The sequence below is a fragment of the Caloenas nicobarica genome, chromosome 9, assembly GCF_036013445.1.
Source record: "Caloenas nicobarica isolate bCalNic1 chromosome 9, bCalNic1.hap1, whole genome shotgun sequence".
In the NCBI taxonomy this organism is placed as follows: Eukaryota; Metazoa; Chordata; class Aves; order Columbiformes; family Columbidae; genus Caloenas; species Caloenas nicobarica.
Window position 1 is genome coordinate 4,008,983 of NC_088253.1, and position 23,285 is coordinate 4,032,267.

Sequence of the window (23,285 nt, forward strand, 5' to 3'; positions counted from 1 at the left end):
GGAGGGAGAGCAAAACCCACCAGATCAGCCCTCACCTCATGCAGCAGCGGGCACAGCCACGGGACATACCCAGGAGGAGAAGACCAGAGTTTCACAGGCTGAGCCTAAAGTAACAGCAGCCCCAAACCAACCAGCACCCCTCTCCACACGCCCTTCCAGAGCAGCAGGGTTAAATGTAAGCAGAGTTGCAGGGTGCATTTAAGCCAGGGGCTGGTGTGCATTTTTCCAACACGGCAACATTGAATAAAAAATAAAAAAACCACCAAACTTCAGAACAAAATAAACCTGTTAAGAAGGACAGGGAACTAACTGCTGGAGAGAGTCCAGCGCAGCCACGAAGATGCTGAAGGGAGTGGAGCATCTCCCGTGTGAGGAAAGGCTGAGGAGCTGGGGCTCTGGAGCTGGAGAAGAGGAGACTGAGGGGTGACTCGTTCATGGGGATCAATATGGAAAGGGGGAGTGTCAGGAGGATGGAGCCAGGCTCTTCTGGGTGACAACCAGTGATAGGACAAGGGGCAGTGGGTGCAAACTGGAACACAGGAGGTTCCACTTAAATATGAGAAGAAACTTCTTCATGGTGAGGGTGCCAGAGCCTGGCCCAGGCTGCCCAGGGAGGTTGTGGAGTCTCCTTCTCTGCAGACATTCCAACCCGCCTGGACACCTTCCTGTGTAACCTCATCTGGGTGTTCCTGCTCCGGCGGGGGGATTGCACTGGATGAGCTTTCGAGGTCCCTTCCAATCCCTGACATTCTGGGATTCTGTGTGATTCTGTTGGGATATGCCAATAAAAGATAATCTAGCCAACCAGCAGTAGACGGCAAGAACAACAGGAGAGTGGATAAATTCCTTGTAATAAGAGCACCAACGGCCTTCAGCTTACCAAAGCAGCAGGATGATTCTGCTGTGTGTCCTTGCCATGGCCTCGGCTGGTCCCAGCACAAGCAGAGCGGTGGCCGGGGGCTCACAGCCCCGCAGGCACCGTCCTGCCCTTCCCACCGCTCCTGCGAGGCACCGCCGCTCAGCTGCAGAGGCAGAACGGCAAGGAGAAACACAGCAAAGATTTAAGGGAGGAAAAACCAGCACATAAGCTTCTACCCAGGGAAGAAAACCAGCCTGTGTTCCCCAAAACCCAGCACTCTCAAGCTTCCCAGGCTCCAAGGTGGGAGGTGCTGTAGGAAGGGAAGTGAAGCTGCCAAAGGGACTCCACCGACACTTGCACAGGCTACAGGTATTAGGAATAAAACAGGCAAGAAGGAAGGCAGCGAGGACGGTGTCACAAAGTTAGTTACGCACAATAATACCTTCATGTAAGGCAGGATTATTTCCTACTGTTATTAACTTGCAGCTGCCTAATCGACACAGGCACTCGAGTACTATGTGGAAGGGTGGATGCCCCTGCCCGGCCGGGGCAGCTCTAACAAGGTGCTCTCCGGTGTTTTCCTTCAAGCCATCATCACCTGACCGTAGATTAAAACTCAGAGTTCTTATCCCTCCCTCAATACTAGCTTTCATGAGGTGGTTTGAGGTTTGCTAGGAGAGAAGCTGTGCTTGTCAGCTGGGATACCTGCCACGTGCGCACGCTGCAAGAGGCCATAGACTGTGCAGCCAAACAATACTCTCCAGAATAAAACCTGTAGAACCAATATTGCATTTTTTAAAAAACTAATTTAAAGGGAGCTTTCCAAAAGCTCTCGGAGTGGTTGCGCAAATAAACAATTTTGCTTCCTTCTTCCTCAGCATCGCCGGACAGAAAGCTTTGAGCAGACCCTGCTCTGGAGGCAGCCAGGACCTCCCAAGCCACCACAGACACCAGTTTCTCTACCTGCCTTTTTGTTTGCTCACGTTCAGGGCTGTGTTGCCTTTGCTCGTACCAATCAGCCAGCAGCAGTTTTAAGCCACCAGTCTGATGTCTTCAGCTGCGCCACTGACAGCCCCGACACACAGAACATTTCTTGGATGGCCGTGTGCGGGGATACAAAAGCCTCATTTACAACTTGGCATCTCGAGGAGGACAGGGTGGTTCAGCAGCAGGTGACAAATTAAAAGCTCATTTTTCTATGCATTTTCTTTGGAGCCGTATTTTGCATACAGACCTACTGGCAAGGAGGGGGAAAAAAAAAAAACATCATAGCAGAGATACCTCTTTATAAAAATAAGCATTTGGTCTTTGGGTGAATTCCTGGTGCATGGCAGAGCACCCGCAAACCCTGCTCGCGGGAGACCCGCCTGCCACTAACAGCCCCACCACCAAAGCGGCATTTTTCTACCAATTGCGGGGGATTTTGTCCCCCCAGGGATGCCCAGCAGCTCCACGACACCCCTCGGCACACTGGAAACCGCTCACACCAGCGCCCTGCCAAGCATCTCTCAGCCGGGAGCTTTTTCAGATCCTCACCTTTAAGTTCGGATATGTTACTGAATTTACTTTAATCGAGAAGAATAAAAACAGAAGCTATCTGTTGAGTGTTTATTTAAGACCAAAAACAGCAATCAAAATAAACCAAATGGGAGCTTTAAAAAATTTCTCACTTATCTGTTATCAAGCGGGAAAGAAATTAGGAAAGAAAACACCCTTGAAATGAAGGGAATCAAATCAGTGGGCTCATACACACGCTTTAGGGGAGACTCGGTACAAGCACCCACAGTTTCATTTTTAAATGGCTCATAATATATTGTACCCTACTCCTAAAAGATGCTCAGAATTAGACTGAAAGTACTTCTTTATCCTTAAAAAAAAAAAAAAGAATCATCTTAAGGCAACAACTTTCTCACCCTGAGTTGCCCACCACATTCCCCACAAGGTCTCCCTGCCAGAAACACACTATTTTTGCCATATAAATCTAGCATAAACATAAATAAGGTGCAATTCACACACAGCCCTCCTTCTCTAGTTCTCCATCCCAGTATTTTCAATACTCTGCCACATCCCACATGCCCTCTGGGGGAACAGTCTGGTCAGTAAAAGCAAGGAAATTATGAAGGGCAAGGCATGCCATTTTCCTAGAAATAAAGGAGGCCACGAACAAATTACCTGACTGAAATGCATCCTCAGAATTCAGCAATAAATAATACAGAAGCTTGGCATTACTACGTAATCCAGTATATCTTTATTCATGTGAGTAATCTAATGAAGCAAGAGAAATTTGGGTAAGAGCTTGAATACGTAAATTAAAGCAAAGCTGCATTTAGCTAGCAAGCAAAATAGCCAGAAGGCTGCTGCTTTTTTTCCAGAGCAGAACGAACACGTGTGCAGCAAAAAACTTCCTTGCATTTTGCAACCTTATTAGTTGGTCTAACAAAAAGATACTACCTACTCCTCTGGACCTCCTCTTTCACATACATGTGAACACGTCATATATTATATGTACTTGTGTGTATTCACATAAGAGTTGAAATCCTACTTTTTCCAGCTACCTCCCAACCTCCTCTTCCATCCAAAACCCTCAACATCAGGAGTCCTCACAGGTCAAGCTCAGCTGCTGCCGTGATCATAAAACAGTTGAAACTTCCCGAATTAATGGCTACAATCACGGTTGTCCTCCTCAAACTTCTCTATATTAAACAGAAAACAACTACAAACCACAACAAATACACTCCTCCGGACAGCAAAGCACAGGTACTCTCTGTTAAGAGCAGAAAAGCTACTTTAAGTGTTTTACATTTCTAGCGTTTTCTGCTGATGCTGAATCGCACCCTTTTCCATAGGTTTGGAGTCGCTTTTCAGATCTGTTTCTTCTCTAAGTCTTTGAACTAAAAGTTAAAAACAATATAGATGCAGCTCCAGGTAAGCAAGCTTCTGTGCTAAAACTTTACAGCTAAACATCAGGCACCCTCTACACTCAACCACCAGCAAGAGATTTCCAAGTTTCCCTATTTTATTTCCATCTTTCTCTGTTTAGCATTTCTGTTTCCTCAGGTATTAAAGTCCATCCTTCTACCATGTGTTTTCTCTCCCTCCTTCTAGTTTTCCAGTTCCGAGGACAGGAGATTGAAAGGATGCAGAATCGCAGTCAGTTTTGCTCACGTAAATCTGCGCCTGCTTACGTTAACAGACGTTAAACACAACCCAGGTCTCTCTCTTTGCTGCATCCCTGAACCTGCCCAGTGCCCTCCTAGAAACGCCCCCAGCAGCAATCCCACAGAAACAGCAGGAGATGTTCTCTGCAGTACTGGATGCTCAGTATTGCCACCGAAGCTCTTTGCTGCTCTTCCTCTTTCAATTGCAATGCAAGGAATGAGAATAAAAACCCATCCCCACTAAGGTCAGTAAGAAACACTACCACCAAATCAAGACAGAGGTTTCGATCCGTGGCCAGTGTCACCTCAGGCTACTCATGGTCCTCCAACATCAACAAGAATCTTGGTTAACACCATTAGTTCTCCAGCAGATTCAGGGAGCTTGGACTTATGCTACTCGTTTAGATTTAAACATCCAACCCAGCTTCAGTTAATGCCAAGAAGAAAAATCGCACTCACCCTAAAAACTACAAAAGTGGGTCCTAGATGCTCACCCAGCAAAGAACTTCATCTCCACATTGCTCCAAACACCCTTTCTCTAAAGGACACAAGTGTTAATAACACTTGCCTCGTTACTGTGCAGCTCACCACCATGTGAAGCGAGTTCCAGCCATCACCAGGCGACCCCGGAGAAGCCCATCCCAGCCAGGTGAGGGTCATTAGGGCACGAGCAGAGCTGCTAATTGAACACCAGCTGTTGGATCTCACCTGGAGCCACATCCCATCTCTGAATGACTTGGGGGCAAACGCCCTGTACAGCCAGGAACGGATTTGTGAGCCCAACCGATGGAGTGGTTCAACTCGTACAGCCAGCACACAACCCAGGGAGGCACAGATTTTAATGGTAGATGTGGAAACAAAGGAATTTTGATTAGCCTTGGGACTGGAGGGGGTAAAAATACTGGTTTAGGATTTTCCCAGAATATGCATATTAAGAACTTGTCTTTTTGCCCTCCGTATGTTTGTTTGTTGTTTTTTTTTTAATATTTAGAAAGCAGAATTAGGCCACATTTGACCAAACCTCCAGAGCCCAGCAGGAGCCAACAGAGACCAGAGCACAGCAACTTGTTAACTCTTGTACTTGTAGCCATAACAGGATTTCACCAGTGAGCAGCATGTTTTCTGTAGTGCTACCAGAGGCTTAAACAAACCATTTCTCTACAAGCAGGGACCTTTCCCTTTGCTTTAAAACCCAAATGCATTGTTTACTTCCTCTAATATGAACTGGAAATAACTTCTGCGTAAAGAAGCTCCAACTGTTCCGCTTCTGAAGCCGCCTTCGTTATCAGTACCAGATCCAAGAACGCGACCGCGGGTGATGCTACAAAGAGAGCCAAGATCGACCCCGCTGGAAATTGCCCAGGAGAACACACGGGTAGGGTGGGTTTAAACGAGACCACGACCGAGATTATTTCACCCAAGCGAGCCCTTGAGGTCTCCCGAGCGGCCTTTATCCAGCAAAAGGCGACGCTCCTCTGCCACAAAGGCTGCCCCACATTTGTACTTGCCGCTGCGGTAGCAATAAGTCCTTTGCTGTTTGTTCAGCTCTTGAAAGTCCTGTAAAGCATTCACCGTTCACCTGTCACACTGCACCAACCGAGCCCTTTGAAATTAGAAGCTAAAAGTAAACGTGTTAGTCAACGGCGGCGGCTACAAGACGCGTGGCCGACGTCAGCGCGAGCCTTCAGGCAGGTAATTCGCTTCAACACGAGACGGGCGAACAACAGGATGTTTTATTTAATTAGGATGAACAGAAGAGATAAACCTCACAGCAGGGCGGGTAATGACAACATTTCAAAAATAATTCATGCCCAGGTAACAAAAGGGCACATTTCAATTACATAAAAAGCTAAAACTTTGACTTATTACATCCAAGGGGGGAAAGAAAAAAAAAAAATAATTGTACTGCATATGATTAACAAGTGGCATTTACAAGCTCTGCAAATTGGTCTTTCTGTTGCCTAATCTGTGGCTGGAAAAGGTTTTCTTTCTAAGCAAATGCAAACAATATAATGAAGCTACTTATCACTAGATTCAGATGGGTATTGGAGTGCTATCCGAAATAAGTCGTACACTGGAAAGCTAATGCCGTACGCCAGTTCACTGTACCGCAACGAGATTTGTGAGCCCACTCTGAACGGCATCACCCAGTTTCCAACCCCATCGGGTCCCTTTGTTTGCATTTTAGAAAACAAACCTTTGCGAGAGGTCGAAGCTCGGGCCTTCTGTAGCTGGAAATGTCACAAGAGACCATTTAGTCTCTGCACATCCTGCTACTCCCCAGAACAGAGCGACTCCGAGAAACCACCATAATTCACTGCTGCACACATAGATGCGCCTACATGTTGTCAAGAAGATGTAGCACTTAAAACTCGCACCACCTTATTTGTCTAAGGGAACAAGGAACCAGCTTCTCTGCGTTTACTCATAGACACGGGGAAAGAAAACGTACAAGAATCTACTTCTGGGCTCTACAGTTGTGTTGAAGAAACGTGCGCAGGACGGGCAGCTCGGGACTGGTCCCGTTTGCTCCAGGTCCGTGTCCACACACACACCAGAACCCTCCACCTCCGCCTGCCAGTCAGGCTTTAGCAGGAGTCCGCTACAGGGTTTCTATCAGTAGTATTTCGTTACTCCAGCGCATCTACTAGGATACAAGGGAACATAATAGCCAAGCTTTTGCAGAGGCATTTAAGGAGAACACTGATGGAGTGATGAGGGGCTGATGTAGGCAATTTTATAAGACAGTTCAATTATTGTGGGTAATTAATAATGTTTTGTTTAAGAGAATATTACACTACATGAATAAAGCTATGATCTTTTAGAGATTGCGGGCTAATGCGTAAGACCAAGAGGTTATTTCTTTTTTAAAAATGCCTGTGGTTTGCATTTTTCAAATGCTTTAATGCACTAAAACTGATTTCACTAATTGGGGGGGGGAAGATATAAATTAACTAGTTCAGTAAAAATAACCAAGTAAACAATTAAGAGCGCATTTATCCAAACAGAAGTCAATATTAACTCTACAGTATGAGAAAGTATCATCATTTGCAGAACCAGCAGGTTTTTTAAAACATTTACTGTAATAACTGATCATTGGGTGCCACCCCAAACACTTGGCTTAGTTAATTTAACCAGGCTGAAACCACTTACCCGGGTTTAACCTAAAAGTTAATCTGACAGCAAACAATAGATAAACCAACCCAAAGCCCCATCTATGATAAGTCAATTTGTATTTACACGAGCTTAATGCATCTACAAAACATCATTTTTATATCCAATTCAGAGGATGGCATGAACATCTGCTTTCACTTCAAGACATTAATTTTCAATTATTGAAGAAAAACAAAATAAATCCTGACAAATTACTGGTAACTGCGGAATCTTTTGTTACTCTATTAGTTTATAATAGTAATTTAGAAATCCTACAATTAATGTCCTAACAAGAGCTCTCTGATTATTTTTTCACACGTGCTATCTGAAGCAATTCAGCTGTGAATGATGTTCTTTAGCTTGCACTGATTGTACACAAATATTTTTGAAGAAAAAAAAAAAAATCAGAGGCTTTCTCCGAGAGCCACTACTGTTACACGGCAGTTGTTTTTCATCAATGGCTTTAGATGTAGTATCACTTAACATATGAGATTTCTATTTTCTCCCCATTCATACTTAAACCTTTTGCATGACGTCTCCCGCTCTTGTCAATTTTTGCCCACGTTTATTCATTATATTCACCGAGACCAATGGGAACAGGCCACAATTAAAAGGTGTTTGCACACAGGCAGGAGTTTCAATCGGTAAAACCAGTTAAATACCAGCAGATCCCATCCAGGAAAGCATTCCGGAGGGACGGAAAGGAGGAAAATGGGACTTGTGGAGTTCAGGGGAGAACGCTGCTAGGCTTGGAGCAAAATACACAGGCAAAAATTAAAAACTGCAGGCTAATCCCTGAAGGCAACGCTCGGTGTACTGCACGGATTCAAACGCTCTCAGGGCACCAGCCCCACAATGAAACACCAACATCTCCAATTATTCCTAATCCCCCAAAAGCTACACTTGATAAAGAACAATCACGAGCGTAATCTTATTTGATATGAGTTTTATCAATTTTAGCTGCTGCTTTCACTGTATCAATAAAATTCCACCGAAACTTGAATGAACTGTAAAATTAAAGGATAATCGCACAAGTCTCCTCTATTTGGCAATTATGATTATACTTGTCAAAATTTAATTTGCAGAATGTACTGTGCCAGTACCTTCAGGTTCTTCTCTATCAGCTGGGAAAAAAGGAAAATTATATCTTTAAGACAAGTATGAAAGACATTGTTACTTCCACAGTCAACTCTGTAACTGAGCTCCGACATTGTATAATTGACTTTGCAAGCAGAACAACAGCAATATAACAAAGAAAATGTCAGTGTTTTCACAGCGCTAATCTATAGCGCTAGGAGGGCCTCCTGCTGTCAGCCAGAGCTGACAATACAATAGCTTTCAAAGGGATATTACCATCACGCTTTTATTCTTGACATCAATCAAGACAAAGAGAATCCTTTTCACAAGACATTCAAAATCAAACCTTTGTATGAGCAGATAGGTAAAACAGCATTCCTTTAAAGAAGATCATTCATAGCAATCAACTAATTGGAACTCAGCAAATGGTTGAAGTATTTTTATTTACTTTGCAGATAACGAAGTAGCGAGCAACCCCCCTTTTCTCCTCTTGACTGACACAAATGAGGCAGGTAGGGTGTGAATCAAAAGTTTCTATCAGCATTTTTTGCCAACTGAAAGCAAAAAAATATGACAGCAATTCCGCAACTTCAAGTAGGATAACAAATCTAGACTTAATTAGTGCATTCTTTTGCAAAACAGTTTGATTACCAACTAGCACGTTTATTCACAAAATACCCTTGCAAGCTGACAGCAATTTGCAGGACTGTCAAATTCAGCAGCCAACTTGCATTTGATGCATAGAAACTTGTACCGGCGCAAGCCCAGTCCCCACAAATTGCAATCTAGTAATTCCTAAATTAAAATTACAGGGGACTGCAAACCTACAGGTTCCTGTTACCAGCCCCTCAGCACTTTGCTTTACAGAACTGCTTTCAGAGGCCTCAGTTTGCAGCACAGAAACTACAGTTTAATGCAGGGGGTGACGGACGCCCACCCTGCTCAGCCCCCACCGCTCCCCAGAGCTGGCACCACAGAACAAACTCTGAAGGGCACTGGTGTTGACATCACTCCCCATCACTTTTAATGGGGGACAGACAGCGTGTTTGGATGTTCACGACTGTGTTCCGGTGCTGGGTTTAGGAGCACGTGGCTTTAATGGCACTGAGGAAGGTACAACTCCGTACACACAACCGAAAAAGCCCTCGGCAGAGGAGGCTCCTGGCAGCGGGGCGGAATGAGGGTCTGTGCCGAGGAGAATTACCTTCCCAGGCTTTATCTGTGATGTGAGGTAGAGCTTCAGAACAGGCCAGTGTTTTACTCCATCACTGCTGCCACCACACCGTCTCCGAAGCATTTATTTTGTGAGCCAACAAAGGCTCAACCCCTCCTACCTCTACTCCATCCTCATTGATCTGAAACAACCTTCCTTTAAGCCAAGCAGAACTTTGTTCCCAGCCACCAGCTACGAGGTTAATATCTTCAAGTTTGCACAAACTAACGATCAACACAAATCAGCGTTTTGTATTGCAAATCATAAATCCCACATCAGGGGAAAGTCCACGGCTACTGCTGGAGTTCCAGCTGCAGGAATTACTGCAAGTTTCTGCCGGGCTGAACCTGAGACAATACGGCACAGAGGCCACATGCCCTGCAGCTTTGCTGGCATCCAGTTTTGGTTTGCAAACACTTCATTTTAAATAACGTGCATCTAAGAGTTGCCAGCATCTGATGCTGCTGTCAGTCACTTCTTTAAAGTCAGCATCGCTCCCAGTTAACTTGCCTTTCACATGCAGAATAATCCCTTTCATCACAGGCACACACCGATTCTATTTTAGTGCGTAATCTTTCTGAATGAAAAAGGATGCGCACATCTCAGTAGTGGTTAATAAATAGCAAAAGTGCTATACAAAGTGAAATAATTACACAGAAAAGAGAAAGACAGTAAATTATTTTAAGTCCTAAATGCTACCCATATATCCACATAATTTATGCTTGTTTTCTTCTCAGCTGAATTGGGAAACCTGTGACCTCAGAGTGCCTTTATTTATTACATCTCAATTATTTCCATGGAAACGTGTACTGTGGTAATCTACTGGGTTGCCAGCTCGCTAGACTACTAAATGTATATGACAGACTTTTTAAAAGCAGACGATTTGGATGAATATTCAGAAAGGAAGAAATTCTTTATCCTACATACATGTATGAGTCCCCTCCTGTTATCCAAAATTTCACCCAGATTCAGCTCATTCTGCAGACTCCCTGTTATTCAGCTCATGCTAAGAACTGTAATTTACAGCCAGTTTATGCTGAAGCTGAAAAGACATTTTTTTTTTCTGCCTAGAGACTACAGAAATATTTAGAATCTTTAAAAACTCAGCTTCACCCAGCTCACTGTTGAAAGGACCTTCTAGATATTTCTACATTACAGAGATAATGTTTCTTAGCTATGACTTGCCAGTAAGTTACCTGCTTCGATTCATACAAATGCTCTTGTAAATAGTGATCAGTTCTGTATTAGAATTAGGGTCAAAATTTCATTACTAAGTACCAACCCCTTGCAAGAGATATTGCCACCTAAAAAGTAATGAGGTAGAAAACAAATTACTAACAAACAATAAACACCTCATGTTATTATGGCATGAGATGTCAATGTTTACTAACCGAGCTTCTAGAGCAAACAGTTTTCACTGGCACTGAACTATTTCCTAAACGTTAAATGTGACACTTTAGCACAGAAAAAATATTTTAAACTCCAGAGGCCTGGCCTCTAAACGTGATGCCCTCATCTGAGGGAAGTCACGACCCGCGGCCTGCACCACTGTTCTCAAACTGCGATCCTTTTCGTTTCAAACAACGGATTTCAGAGCATCCCCTAGAAATAGCTCTGGCTCTGCCCTTTCTTCTGCCCGCGGACTGGAACATTCATCTACCAATTACTGAAGTGGCTCCTTTAGCAGAGATTGTTGGGATGGCGGAGGGTCACACCGCCACGCTGCAAACCTGCCCCACAGCACAACGCCGAAAGGTACCGTTAGTCTGGGGGGAACATGATTCCGGGGTTTGGACAAAGATGAAGGACGTGACAAAAACTTCCTAAACATTTGAAGCACGTACAACTTACATTGCAATCATCTTTTAAAGAGTGGATACTTCACAAATAATATAAAATGGCCCTGGATGGCGTTTTGATTCCTTCTTTAGCTGGTTGATTAACTGCACGCTAATTTTGTTCACCCCCAAGTTACTTAATTACAAACACTTCAGACTTTTTGTTTCATCTTCTGGGCATCCGAAGTTATGATCCTTTTGTGCTGCTACAACAAAGCCCCTGGACCACTGAGTTTGCGACTTCTGCTTTGTGCAGAGGACAATAAAACCTTACCCCAGGCCAGCTAACCTCCTCGCCGCTGGGAGCAAAAGGCTTCGGAAATCACGCCTTCCCCTCTCGCACCAGTTCACTTAAAAGTCAAAAAGCTGGCAAGGCGTGCAATACAGCGCGGGCTGGCCCCGGCCCTCCCTTTACGTTTCGCCAGCAGTTTTCTTAAAAACAGGAGGTTTTAAACACGCCTTTTGCTGTGGATGGCGAAGAATACCCGAAGTTTAATGTTTAACCTTTATTAATGCAGCCCCGACTCAATTTGGCTATTGTTTCTTCAAGCCCAAGCAAGTTTTCAAGCCCTATCTATGAAACCGCTTTTAATTCTCCCCTTCTTTCACCACCCTTGCGCGCATTGGACAGCGGGAGGAAACAGACGGCGCTACCATTCCCAATCATAAAGAAACACTAATTTCAAGCTCAGCGGCTAAAACGCGAGTGTGCTCCGAGCATCACCGCCAAAACTTTCCTCCCTCCCCCGCCCCAACGATGCTACCGGCTTCTTTCATCAATTATCGCGACACGTGTCGCCAGCGAGTCTCGGCCGGTCCCGCGGTCCCACGCACGCACCCCCCGGCACGGACGGCGTTGGCCCCGCGTGGGGAGCCCGCCCGTTCCGGGGATTTGGGGGGGGGTTCCGCCACCACCGGCCCGAACCGGGGGGGGATTCGCAATCCCCGCCAAGCCGGGACCCGGCCCTGATTGGCCGCGTCGCGGCGGCGGAGGCGGCGGCGGCGGCGGCTGCCCCGGCCCGGCGGAGCGTCCTTACCTTTCACCGAGCGGGGCTTGGCTTGCTTCCTCCTGGACATGTCCGGGCGCCGGGGCTCGTCCTCCTCCTCCGCGTCTTCCTCCCGTCCCTGCCTTCCCTTCCTCTCCCTGCTTTCTCCCTCTTCTTCCCCACCCCGCCCCACCTCCAAACTTTGCGAGGCGAAGCGGCAGCAGCAGCAGCGGGATCGATTATTTGATTTTTCTCACTTCTATTGCCTGTTGCAATGCGGCAAGTTCAACTCCTCTTTCCAACCCCTCGGGCACCTTCCCCCCCGGGGGAAAAAAAAAAAAAATCACAAACGCAACAGTTTCAATATTTTTTTCCTATTCTTTTTTCTTTTTTTTTTCTTTTTTCTTCCTTCCCCCCCCCTTGGATGTGCAAATACTACCGACGCAAAGCGAGCCCGGCCTGCGCCCCCACCCGCCTTTTTGTTCTCTTTAAAGTTTGCTGGCGCCCTGCGGCTCTCAGTCCGGCTCACACTTTCGGAATAATTAAAAAAAAAAAAAAAAAGAAAAAGAAAAAGAAAAAAAAAAAGGCAGAGCCCTGCGCGGGGTCCCTGGCTTTGGGGTGGGGGAGGGCGCGCGGGGAGAATTAAGTGTCTAAACCCACGGCGAGCAGCGGCCCCGGCAATGCGGGGCGCTCCGGGGGTGCGACCTTGTTGCGATTTTCCTAAATCCTCCCCCGGCCGCGCTCGGCCCCCTCCCTCCCTCTCTGCCCGCTCGCCCCCGGCTGCCTCTCCCTTCCTCGCCCCCGCCGCTGCCCGGGGAGGGCGACGAGTCCTTTTTTATGCTGGCCGCGGGGCCCGAGGGGCGGCCGGCCCGTGTCCCCGGCGCGGAGCTGGGCAGGCGGGCGGGTGGGCTCCCCCCGGCCGGCCGCGCTCGCCGCCGCCTTCCCCTGCACGCACGCACTTCGCGGAACAAGGTAAGTGCTTCTTTGCATCGATGCCGGGGCCGCTAGCTGCCTCCATGGGTTATTCGCTGGAAGGTGGCACCGCTCCTGCCTTCATTGCTGCCGCTGCTGCCGCTGCTGCCCTGGGTTTTTATTTTCTTTAGCTCTCGCCAGCCTCCCTCTCTTTTCTTTGTCCTGGCTCCTTTTCCTCCTCCTGATCTTGCTGCTGGGGCTGCAGTGCAGACACACATAATAAAGCCAGGCTTGGCTGGAAATGTAGCTGAGTCCCAGCAGGAGGATGTGAGGAGTGGAGTCCCGGCGGGGGAGCGCTCTGATCCCGTAGGGAGCCCCGCGCAGCCTGCGCCGATCAGACGGAGAGAGAGCCAACAGCACCGAGCCATGGACGGCCCGGGAAATACAGCGGCCGCCCGCAAAACGCGGACCCGCCGCCGCGGACCGGACTCGCCGCCGCCGCGCGGAGCGGCGCGGAACCGCGCGGAGCCGCCCTCCCCGCCCCGCCCGCCCGGCGGTGGCTCCGCGGCCGCTCCCGCAGCGCGCAGCCCCCGCGGAGCCGGCTCGAGTTGCCTTTGATCTGCAGCGGGAGCGGGGTGGGGGGGGGCGGCGAGATCTACCCCGAATGTGAACGGCTCAGCGGCCGCGGGAAGAGTCCTGGGGGGGGGGTTATCCTCCCCCCATCCTTCTGCCGCTCGGCTGTTTCTGGAAAGCTGGAAGGGAAGATTTATTTACTTTGCCTTTCCCAACGTGTTAAATTTAGCAGGAGCTGGAGTCACCCGCGCCTGTCTGCTGGGAAGGTTTCTTCTAGAAAAATCCTAAGTGTTTTAAACTTGTTATCCCACGGAACGCTCAGTGCCAAGTCGCAAATGAAATTGCTCAAGATAAACACTTGGTGAGTTTCTTCTCCCACTTAGACAGGGCTCGTTGGTGTCACAATCTGCACTGTTCTGCAGGAACAAGGAGCTTCCAAGGCTTTATGTGCCCGACCCCAACCAGCGCGTGAGGAACTCGTTCCGAGCATCCTCATCCCTGCACGCGATGGGCCTGTGCCGCCGCGAGAGCCCGTCTCCTTGTACATCCAGATGTCAAAGGAGAAGGTGTCTCTAACGGAAGGAATCGGGGGGTTATTTGCAGGTGCACCCCGAGCCGGCCGCCCCCTGGGCAGCAGGAAGGGATCGGGTGGAGGATGCAGGGCGCTGTGTGAAGACACTGCTTTCCTGCTCATGATCTTCACATCAAAACCATCTTCCTCTTTCCTTTTTTCCCCAAACCCAAACAACTCAGGACTGGGTTTGTCATTTGATCAAGTGAATTCAGTACACAACTCTGAAGATTTTTCCTAACACAGCGTCACATTTGAATGGATGTTTAGTGGCAATTTTCTGGTTTCTTAACGTTTGACAGAAACTATTGAGTTTATTAATGTCATAATAAAGGTTTATGGTTCTCTCCTACTGTATGACTCCAGATTACCACCATAGACTGGACATAAAAAATGTTTCCTATAACACTGCTATAATCAAGATATACTTCCACTACATCACTGCTCTAAGTATCAATTTGGGGTTCAGAAAGACTAACCCGGGACAAAGATGGATTGTTAAAGAGCCCGTGGCCCCGATTCCAATCCCAACTAAAAAAAGGGGATAACACTAGTCAAGGGAGATTCACCGTTACAAAACCCGATGTGATTCCAGTCTCTACAAAGACATAAGCAATGTTGACATGGAAAAAAAATTGTTGTGATATTGATACACTGAAAAATCCACCCGGGATGGTTGGTAAATTTGGTCAGCGTGACCTGAGATTCATATCCGTTCAGCATCAGAGTCGGATCAGGAACTGAATTACTCCTGTATCCTCGTCTTATTGGAGAGGCTTAATCCCCAGGCTATCAAATTGTTTCTGTTCTCTCGCTGGCCCAATGAATATTTAATTATTCTTACAAAGCAGAACAGCTTCAGCAGGACAGATTCTCATCCCAGAATGTGCTGGCAGTTGGGCACTCTCAGAGGAGTTCAGAGACCCAAATTCAAATCCCCGTGCAATCAGGCAAAGAGGGGATTTCAACCTTAGTTTTACACATGCCACTTGGCAAGTAATTCCCAATCCTGTTGCCACCCTGAGCCCCTTTGCAATCCAGCCCTCTGCCCCCACATTTTCTATTTTTTTTCATTATTTTAAATGCCACAATTAAAACGAACCATTTCTATAACTTTTCCTTCTTTTTTCAATTCACTAAGAAATCTATGCATTTTCTTTTTTTCTTTACCTTTTCTCTTGCCAGAGGGCCAATGAGCAGGTTTATTTGCAAGCCCCTGCCTGGTTTGGAGCAGCTACTGGCAAAGTGCAGAGCCTTGGTCTGAGCATCCCGAACCCCTCCCTTGAAAATGGTTCAAGTTCACTCTCACAGCTGTCATCAAAGCAGCAGCACCCTTGAAACCACTGCTTGCCATGTCGAAAAATACCCAGTTTATAGCTAGACATAAAGTGGGAAGGCAGATTTGACATTAAAAAAATGAAACGTACATAAATCTGTCTTTAAATGTAGCACATACACATATAATTATTAGTTCATCCCTCTCTATTATCTTCAAACCCAGCAATACACAGATTTCCTCCAGGCCCTGCTCTGTGAGTACATCTCTGTGCCACAGAGTTTTTCAACATGTGCCTAAATGCTTTGCTGCTCTATTGTCACAACACATCGTTTGTGTGTCTCCTCCAGATCTATGCACAGGGAGTTTCTGTGGTTCCCCCAGCCTGTGGTCCCGCAGCTACTCTTGGGCAAAGAAAGCCCCAAACCCTGCTGAACCCCCCAGGGAAATGCAGAGTTCACCCATCCAGGCTCTCTGCCCAACGCCAGAACTTAAACTCACATTGTCATTTAAATAGATTTTTCCAAGAGCCACTAATAACAAGGGAAGACTTCACAGGCTTTATTAAAATATTTAAAGCAAATGACACCAGCCTGTGTGCTAATTTAATAAAAATACATTTAATAATTTAATTTAATTATGGTAATTCAAGAATGCAATAAAAATACGTTTTGAATCTATTATCAATCTTGTTTCCTCACAGATGCCTTTCCTTCATATTCTGGGGAACTTTAATAAAAGCACAAAGCTGAGAGTGTCAAAGTGCAGAGCTGCTCTCTCCGGGAGAGAACCAAGAGCCCTCCTGCCGCTCTGGATGACGTCTACGTCTTGTCAGGTCGCTGGGGCAATTTGGATGCAGATTCTCTTCTTGGAAGCCCTTTTGGGGTTGTCACTGTCCTGTATTGTACAGGACACCACTCCTATACTGCACACAGTGCAGCTGGTGAGAGGGAACCAGGACTGAGTTGCAGCAGAGACCCCTGAGCTGAGCACAGCTGGTCTGAAGATGGGATTTGTTGGTGGAGGCAACTGAGAGCTCCAGGGCACCCACCACCTCCTCCAGCAAGTTTCCCAGTCAAGCACCCAAGCACCAAGGCCTGATCTGGGGGGACATGGTGGGCCCTGCCCCTCCGCTTGCTGCCACACTCCCCCCAAAGATGCCAGCACTTGTACAAATATATATTTCGTATCTATATTCTTGCTCTGTTCATGCAGGGGAAAACCGACACACGCGCTCACTTTTCATGCCAACTAACTTCATGATTTAATTTTTCTCTGCTCTCCTCTGCCACGTTCATGCACAGTGAACATAATTTTTAAAGTCTGATGACATTTTCAGGAAGATACTACCCATAGCAATGCTAACAACGAGCTCTTTTCTCTTTGGAAAGTGGTTACACCATCCCGCTATCTCAGGACGTTGTTCCATCCACAGCAGACGGAGAGCATCCAGCGTATTAGCACTTTGGCTTGAGTTTTCCCCAAACGATTATGTTTAAAGCAGAGAGCTGGCACAGACAATGTTATCTCAGGTAGTTCAACCCTGGCACCATTATAGGAAACTGGTGGTTCAACCTTACTGTGGGAAACGCAGGCAGGACTACCAGCCTCTCTATAATGTATAGATTTATTGGCATTCAATACTGAGAGCAAAGCCCTACGTATTTCTATATATAGACATAATTATTTTGAAAGTGTTTTAGAATCTGTTTGAAATTACAAGTTATATAAAAATAGCACAGTTGTGTAAAGGCAAAAATAAAAACTTCATGACAGCTGGGATGTTCAATGAGGACTGAGGGAGTTAGGCACCCAATGGACCAAGCCTGCTTTGAGAAATCCAGCAAGGATTTAAACTTTCTGAAGTCAAAAAGAGGAATATCTGCAACACATAAAAGGACTGATCTGACGGACACTGACTGACCAGGCAGCACATGGAAGATCACCTTAATTGTGGAACAACCAGTAACAGAATCAACCTGAAATGAAAGAATATATCATACGCATAGACCTAATTAAGAGATGCTGCATAATACCTAAGAGAAACATGGCACAAGGCTAATGCTCTGGGAGAAGCTGTACAGCAGGTTTGATCAGAGGGTTTACGTTAGAGCTAAAAAGACCACGCAAAGTGGGAACCAACGCCTGCCAAGAGCTGGTGCCCACAGCACCTCCACCCTCACCAGCCCTTGGCACAGCGGGAGCTGCTCTGGCTGAGGTTTGACAGAGGTGGGCAAACACCTGAGCTCTCTGGATCTGCAAAGGAATACAGGCTCATACAGCAACCTATTAACAGACTGGATTATTTCTTAAAAGGAGATAATGTTTCCAAAGCACATGGCACAATGCACTCATTCAGCCGAGAGTCAAATGTCACAGTGGATACAGCTGCAAGACAGTGTCGCTCTTTATTTACAGTAAAATATGTCAAATAGGGAACACAAAGGCATCGTCAGGATAAACATGGGACCGGAGCACACAAAGGCAGGCGGCATCCACAGCGCATCAGACAACCTGAATAAAAGCCCCGACTACAATGCCAGCCCAGTTTCTATGGTGTTCTTGAGTTAATGCCTCCAAACACTTTACATAAATAAATAACTGGCATCCCGCATTTCAGTCAGAAGAGAGGACTGACATAGCCTGAAATTCGGGCTCCAGAGCGGCAGAAACCAGAGGCTCTCCGGAGGGGGGATGTGCACAGGAAGGAAAGGCTCCATGTGCGGAGCCAGGGGTGCGTCTGTGGGCAGGATCCAGCCCGTGCGCCTGAGTTTACACTTTGAGAAGTTACAGCGAAAAGGGGCTGAGATGTTATCCAAGAGCACCGAAAAAAAAGGAGAAAGTTTCACTGTGAAACGTATTTTACTATGCGCAGGATGACGAGCGTGTTCCATGTGCATGCATGCCATGTGCACCAGCGTTAGCATTCATACCTGTCTAATAAGCACGGTGATTTTAAATTCCTTTTCACTTGTGTATGGCACTTACTTCTATCAATCATTTTTCCTTGTGTTAAAGACGGCATACAATAGCCTGAAATCAGGGCAGAGCAAGTGGTGCAGTTAGTGACACTTTTTGAAAAATACTATCATACACTGGAGCTGAATTTAGCTCAAATTTCACAAAATACCCATCTGTAGAGGAATCACACACACACACCCCTACACAGTTACAGGAAAACAATCATTACTGATAACAGTGCTAAAGATACAGGCCGTGCAATACCCCACAAATACAAGCAGGCATTTTTCCCTTTCCATAGTTCACCAAGCAAAGTATTCATTTTGGCCTCTGTTCCAATTAGATGGTGCAGAAAACGGTGTGGGAGTCGGGCAGAGGATCTGCACTTCATGGCAAAACCGCCCTTAGCATGAAGAATTTTCCGGGCTCTGCAACCGCCTTTTGAATATTCCCGCAAAGATAACTTCTAGCATGATGTTACTTAACAACTTACGATGTTTAGTGTAAGTAAGTGGCACATTTCCGTATTTTAACACGGCTCAGAGAAAGTACCTGTGATTGACTTATTCTGGGTTTCTTTTGTCCCTGTTGGATATGGGTCTGTACCGCTTCTCAAAGGACACAAGGAATAAAAAAGGCATTCTCAATTTTAATCAGTTAAAAGAGGGTGAAGCCCTGATGTGCACAAGGTGCTCAGTCACGTCAGGGTCCCTCTCCAGCACCAGCCCCTGGCCCTCACCCACCCTGTGACACCAAGTCCAGGGCATTTCTGCCATCAGGATGGGTCACTGCACCTCCTGCCCCATGAGAGCAGCTCACTGTGCCCACCGAGACCCCTTCTTACCAGGGTCGTGATCAAAGAGCTCATCCACTTTCTGGGGCTTCGTTACTTGGGTGGGAGCTCCCCTTGTACTCAACGGGCACCTTCGCTGCTGTCTGACCAGCAGCTGTGGCAAAAACCCCCCACCATATAGTATTTATAATTTTATTTACATCTCTGCCAGCGTTGCTGAGCGGGATAACGTTGAGATGTGGAGACACAAAGCCGGGCAAACCGGGCAGGAGCCTTCGGGCTGCCCATTCTCCACCGCTACAAAGGCGTTTAAGAGCACTCTTTCAGCTGAATGCTGTGTACTTTTACATAACTGAAGGAGAACAAATACCCCATTAGCAGATAATTAGCATTTGGACTCCGACTACTTATTTAAGGTATTATGGATCGACCTCCAGCATTCATTGAGTGATTCATTGTCCCCCATACATCCAGGCATCCCTGTTTCTTTTTATGATTATAAATATCTGTGGCATGTATCTGTGTAATGTTTATGAGATGTTCAGAATGACACTCAGGAGAAAGACGATTTCTCTTTATCCAAATAAAAGGTTTAGCAATGTTAATAACAGGGGGGCCCTCGCCTTTCCTTACACCTTGTAGCCAAGAAGTCCCATTCACGCTAGTCCGGGACCATCTCTCCAAGTGTAAGGTGGATTTCTAAAGCCTTTAAACCTGGTCCCAGCAGGGTGTTAGGAAGTGCTGGGAGGCCTCGGGGCACACTCACCCCCGGGAGCTGGACCTGGCAGCACCCACACCATGGAAACTGTCTCCAAATGCCATATCGAAGGCTGCCAACCACCACCCGGGCAGCAGCCACCTGGACCGGTCTCCCAACAGCAGCCAAAGAGCAACCTGGTGCCAGGGTCTAGGCTCTTACAAGCATTTTAACGCAGGGAAGCACGGCTGCTTTAGAATTCTTGTATTTCTGAAGGCTTCCACTCCACTGTGAAATTCCTAGTGAAATAACAGGGAGAAGCGATGGGAATGAGAGGACCTGTGGTCCTTTCCTGCTCTGCTGTGTGTAAGAAGCAGTCTTGGGCAATCCACTTGTCCTCTCCCCACCTCTGTTTCCTCATAAACCAAAGGAAAAGAGTAATCCTTGACCATGTTTCTACTCCTGCCAGCATTAGACTGCCATCTACTACTGCTGCTGCTTCTTAAGAAAGTGTGACCAAGGAGAGACAGCCACCCTCTGCACCAAAACTTTCTCAACCCCAAGATCGTCTCTACCATGAAAACCATCACCAACAGCTTTTGGAGACCTCTTGTGTTTCACCCCAGCAGTATGAGGCCGGTGCTCACAACCGCACTGTAATGTGTCCCAGCTCAGCCCTGTCCCTGCCCAATGTCCCCATCCCCGGGGCAGAAGCAGCATCTCCTCTGCTTCTGCACTCCCAGCCCTGTCCACAGGTCCAGGAAAGCAAAGTCCAAACAGCGACTTCACATTAAAGCGAGCAGCTTGAGGACGGGCAGCCAAACTGCTGCTCTCACCTCCTCTTCCAGCTCCTTCCCACTGCACCAAAGAAAACTGAAACACAAATCAAATCCTATTCTATAAAATTAATAGTTTCCACTTGCTTCTTTTCTGTGTCTGCTTTCACTCTGTAATTACGCAAAAAGACACGGCGTACTGCGTGGTGCTATTGATTAACAAACCCCACAGCTGCACGGGCAGACCCCCAGGCAGTTTTAAAAGCGTCATTTTAAAGAAAGTTTGTTCTTTAATATTGAGATATTTATGGTCCCCCCTCTGAATCGGTGTGATAACATGAATGAGCTTCTGGTGGAGAGCAGGTGGCAGTGTGAGAACATCCGGGTTTTGTTCTTGTGAAAAACTTCTGTACAAATTAATAGAAAATTATCTCCTCACAATTGAATAATGTGGGATGATGCCAAAAACCCAGGGAAAAGATCTCATTCTCTATTAAATTCAGTAAGATTTGTGAAGAAGTTTCTATACAATCTGCCCAGTTTTTTACAGAACTCTCTCAGTTTCATCCCTTCACAGAGGTTTGGAAGGGTCACAGAATATTTTCTTATTATCATCCCCACTGATGTCTGGTTTAAAATCCTATGATTGGCAGTGTTTTCTCTTATTAGGACTCCTTTCTTAGATAAAAATAAGCCTTATCACTGATAAGACTTAAAGTCAGCTGAGCAAAATAGGAGAGGCCAGAGGATATTAAGAGAGCTGGGTTTGTTTACCTTTTTTTAAAAAAAAAAATCCTACAGCACATTTTTAAATGCCGCAATGCAAATTCTCAAAATACGTATAACGATACCACTTTTAAAATTGTCCTGCTGTTTCTTTATGTTATTTGCTTATCTGGCTATGCTGCCCGATATTGTTGCGTCCTCCAACCAGGCACCAAACACCCAGGACCCTGGTGTGCGGTGTTTCCCAGAGCCAGGCACAAACATCCGAGCGAGCTGCAAGAAAACTCACACACCTGTTGCCTGCAAACATCTCCGGGCAACCACCACTGCTGTATTGGGGTGAGCCTGTGCCATGAGACCAGCCCCCCGGGACTGCGGGGCAGCTCTGGGCTTTCGTGGGTCAGCACTGCCACAGGGGTTTTTGCCGCGTCCTGGTGTGGCATGGCACAGCACGGCACAGCACCAGAGCAGTTCAAACACTGCCATGCAGCATTAGCATCCTGGCATGCATCGGGAATAGTGTGGCCAGCAGGACTTGGGAAGTAATTGTCCCACTCTGCTGGTGAGGCCTCACCTTGAATCCTGGGGTCAGTGTTGGGCCCTTCATGCCAAGAAAGGCCTTGAGGTGCTGGAGCGAGTTGAGAGAAGGGAACGGAGCTGGGGAAGGGGCTGGAGCACAAGTGTGATGGGAGCGGCTGAGGGAGCTGGGGGTTCAGCTGAAGAACAGCAGCTGAGGGAAGACCTTCTGATCTCTGAACTGCCTGAAAGGTGGGTGTAGCGTGGAGGGTGTTGCTACCAAGTAGCAAGTGATAGGACAAGAGGAAATGGCCCCAAGTTGCACCTGGGAAGGTTCAGATTAGATATTAGGAAAAATTTCTGCAAGGAAAGGGTTACGAAACATTGGATCAGGCTGTTCAGGGAAGTGGTGGAGTCACCATCCCTGGAGGTGTTTAAAAGCAGTATAGGTGAGGTTCTCATGGACATGGGTTAGTGCCAGAGTTAGGTTATGGTTGGACTCAATGATCTTGAGGGTCTCTTCCCACCAAAATGATTCAATGATCCTACGTTGTTGCCCAGGCCTGTGGGCCCAGCAAGGCAGGCTCCAGCTGGCAGCAGCGATGGGCTGCAGTGCCGAGCGCCTGTGCCTGCAGCTCCCGGGTGAAAACAGAGCCCAAAGTGGCCATCGCCTCATAAGCCACGTCACTCGGGGAACAGCACGATGTCACCTCCCTGCATGTCTTCTTAGAGGGGAAAAAACGCATTTCTGTGGGAAAGGAGCTCAGTGCATTTCTGCGGCCGTAGCTCCGGTGCCGAGCCCAGCCCCGGGCGGCAGCTCGGGGGGCTCCTCGGCGGCTCAGGGATTCATCGGCGGCTCGGGAGTTCACCGGCGGCTCGGCGGTTCACCGGCGGCGCAGGGGGGCTCATCGGCGGCGCAGGGGGGGCGCGGGGGCCACGCTGGGAGCAGCTGGACGGGCCACGGATTCCTGGCGGCGGCCGGCCCGGCGGGGCATAGCAACGGGAGCCGGGGGAGGAACGCGGAGCAGCGGGAGCTGTGAGAAAGGCAGCGGCGCCGCGGGGCGAGGCGGGGGAGGGGGACGGAGGAGGGGACAAGCGGAGGAGGCAGGGGCGGGCAGGCCGGGGATGCGCAGCGCCGCGGCGGGGTCTCCCGCTGGCAGCCGGGGACGAGCAGCCTCTCCGAAGCGAGTTTTTCGCCAT

General features: G+C 47.6%; 1 protein-coding gene and 1 long non-coding RNA gene across 4 annotated transcripts in view; one reads left to right on the forward strand and one right to left on the reverse strand.

Annotated features, from left to right (window-relative positions):
* ZNF423 (zinc finger protein 423) overlaps nucleotides 1-13,000 on the reverse strand; it is a 226,169-nt gene extending 213,169 nt beyond the window's left edge. For all 3 annotated transcript variants that reach the window (XM_065641162.1, XM_065641163.1, XM_065641161.1), the window contains exon 1: nucleotides 12,336-13,000. In XM_065641162.1, the coding sequence (XP_065497234.1) occupies nucleotides 12,336-12,375 (40 nt within the window). In that variant the 5' untranslated portion in view covers nucleotides 12,376-13,000. The remainder of the gene's footprint in view (nucleotides 1-12,335) is intronic.
* A 92-nt stretch (nucleotides 13,001-13,092) lies between these two features.
* Nucleotides 13,093-14,629, forward strand: LOC135992143 (uncharacterized). Its single transcript, XR_010606690.1, has 3 exons — nucleotides 13,093-13,256; nucleotides 13,999-14,130; nucleotides 14,373-14,629. It is a non-coding gene; the product is annotated as an uncharacterized LOC135992143 (long non-coding RNA).
* The last annotated feature ends 8,656 nt before the right edge of the window (nucleotides 14,630-23,285 follow it).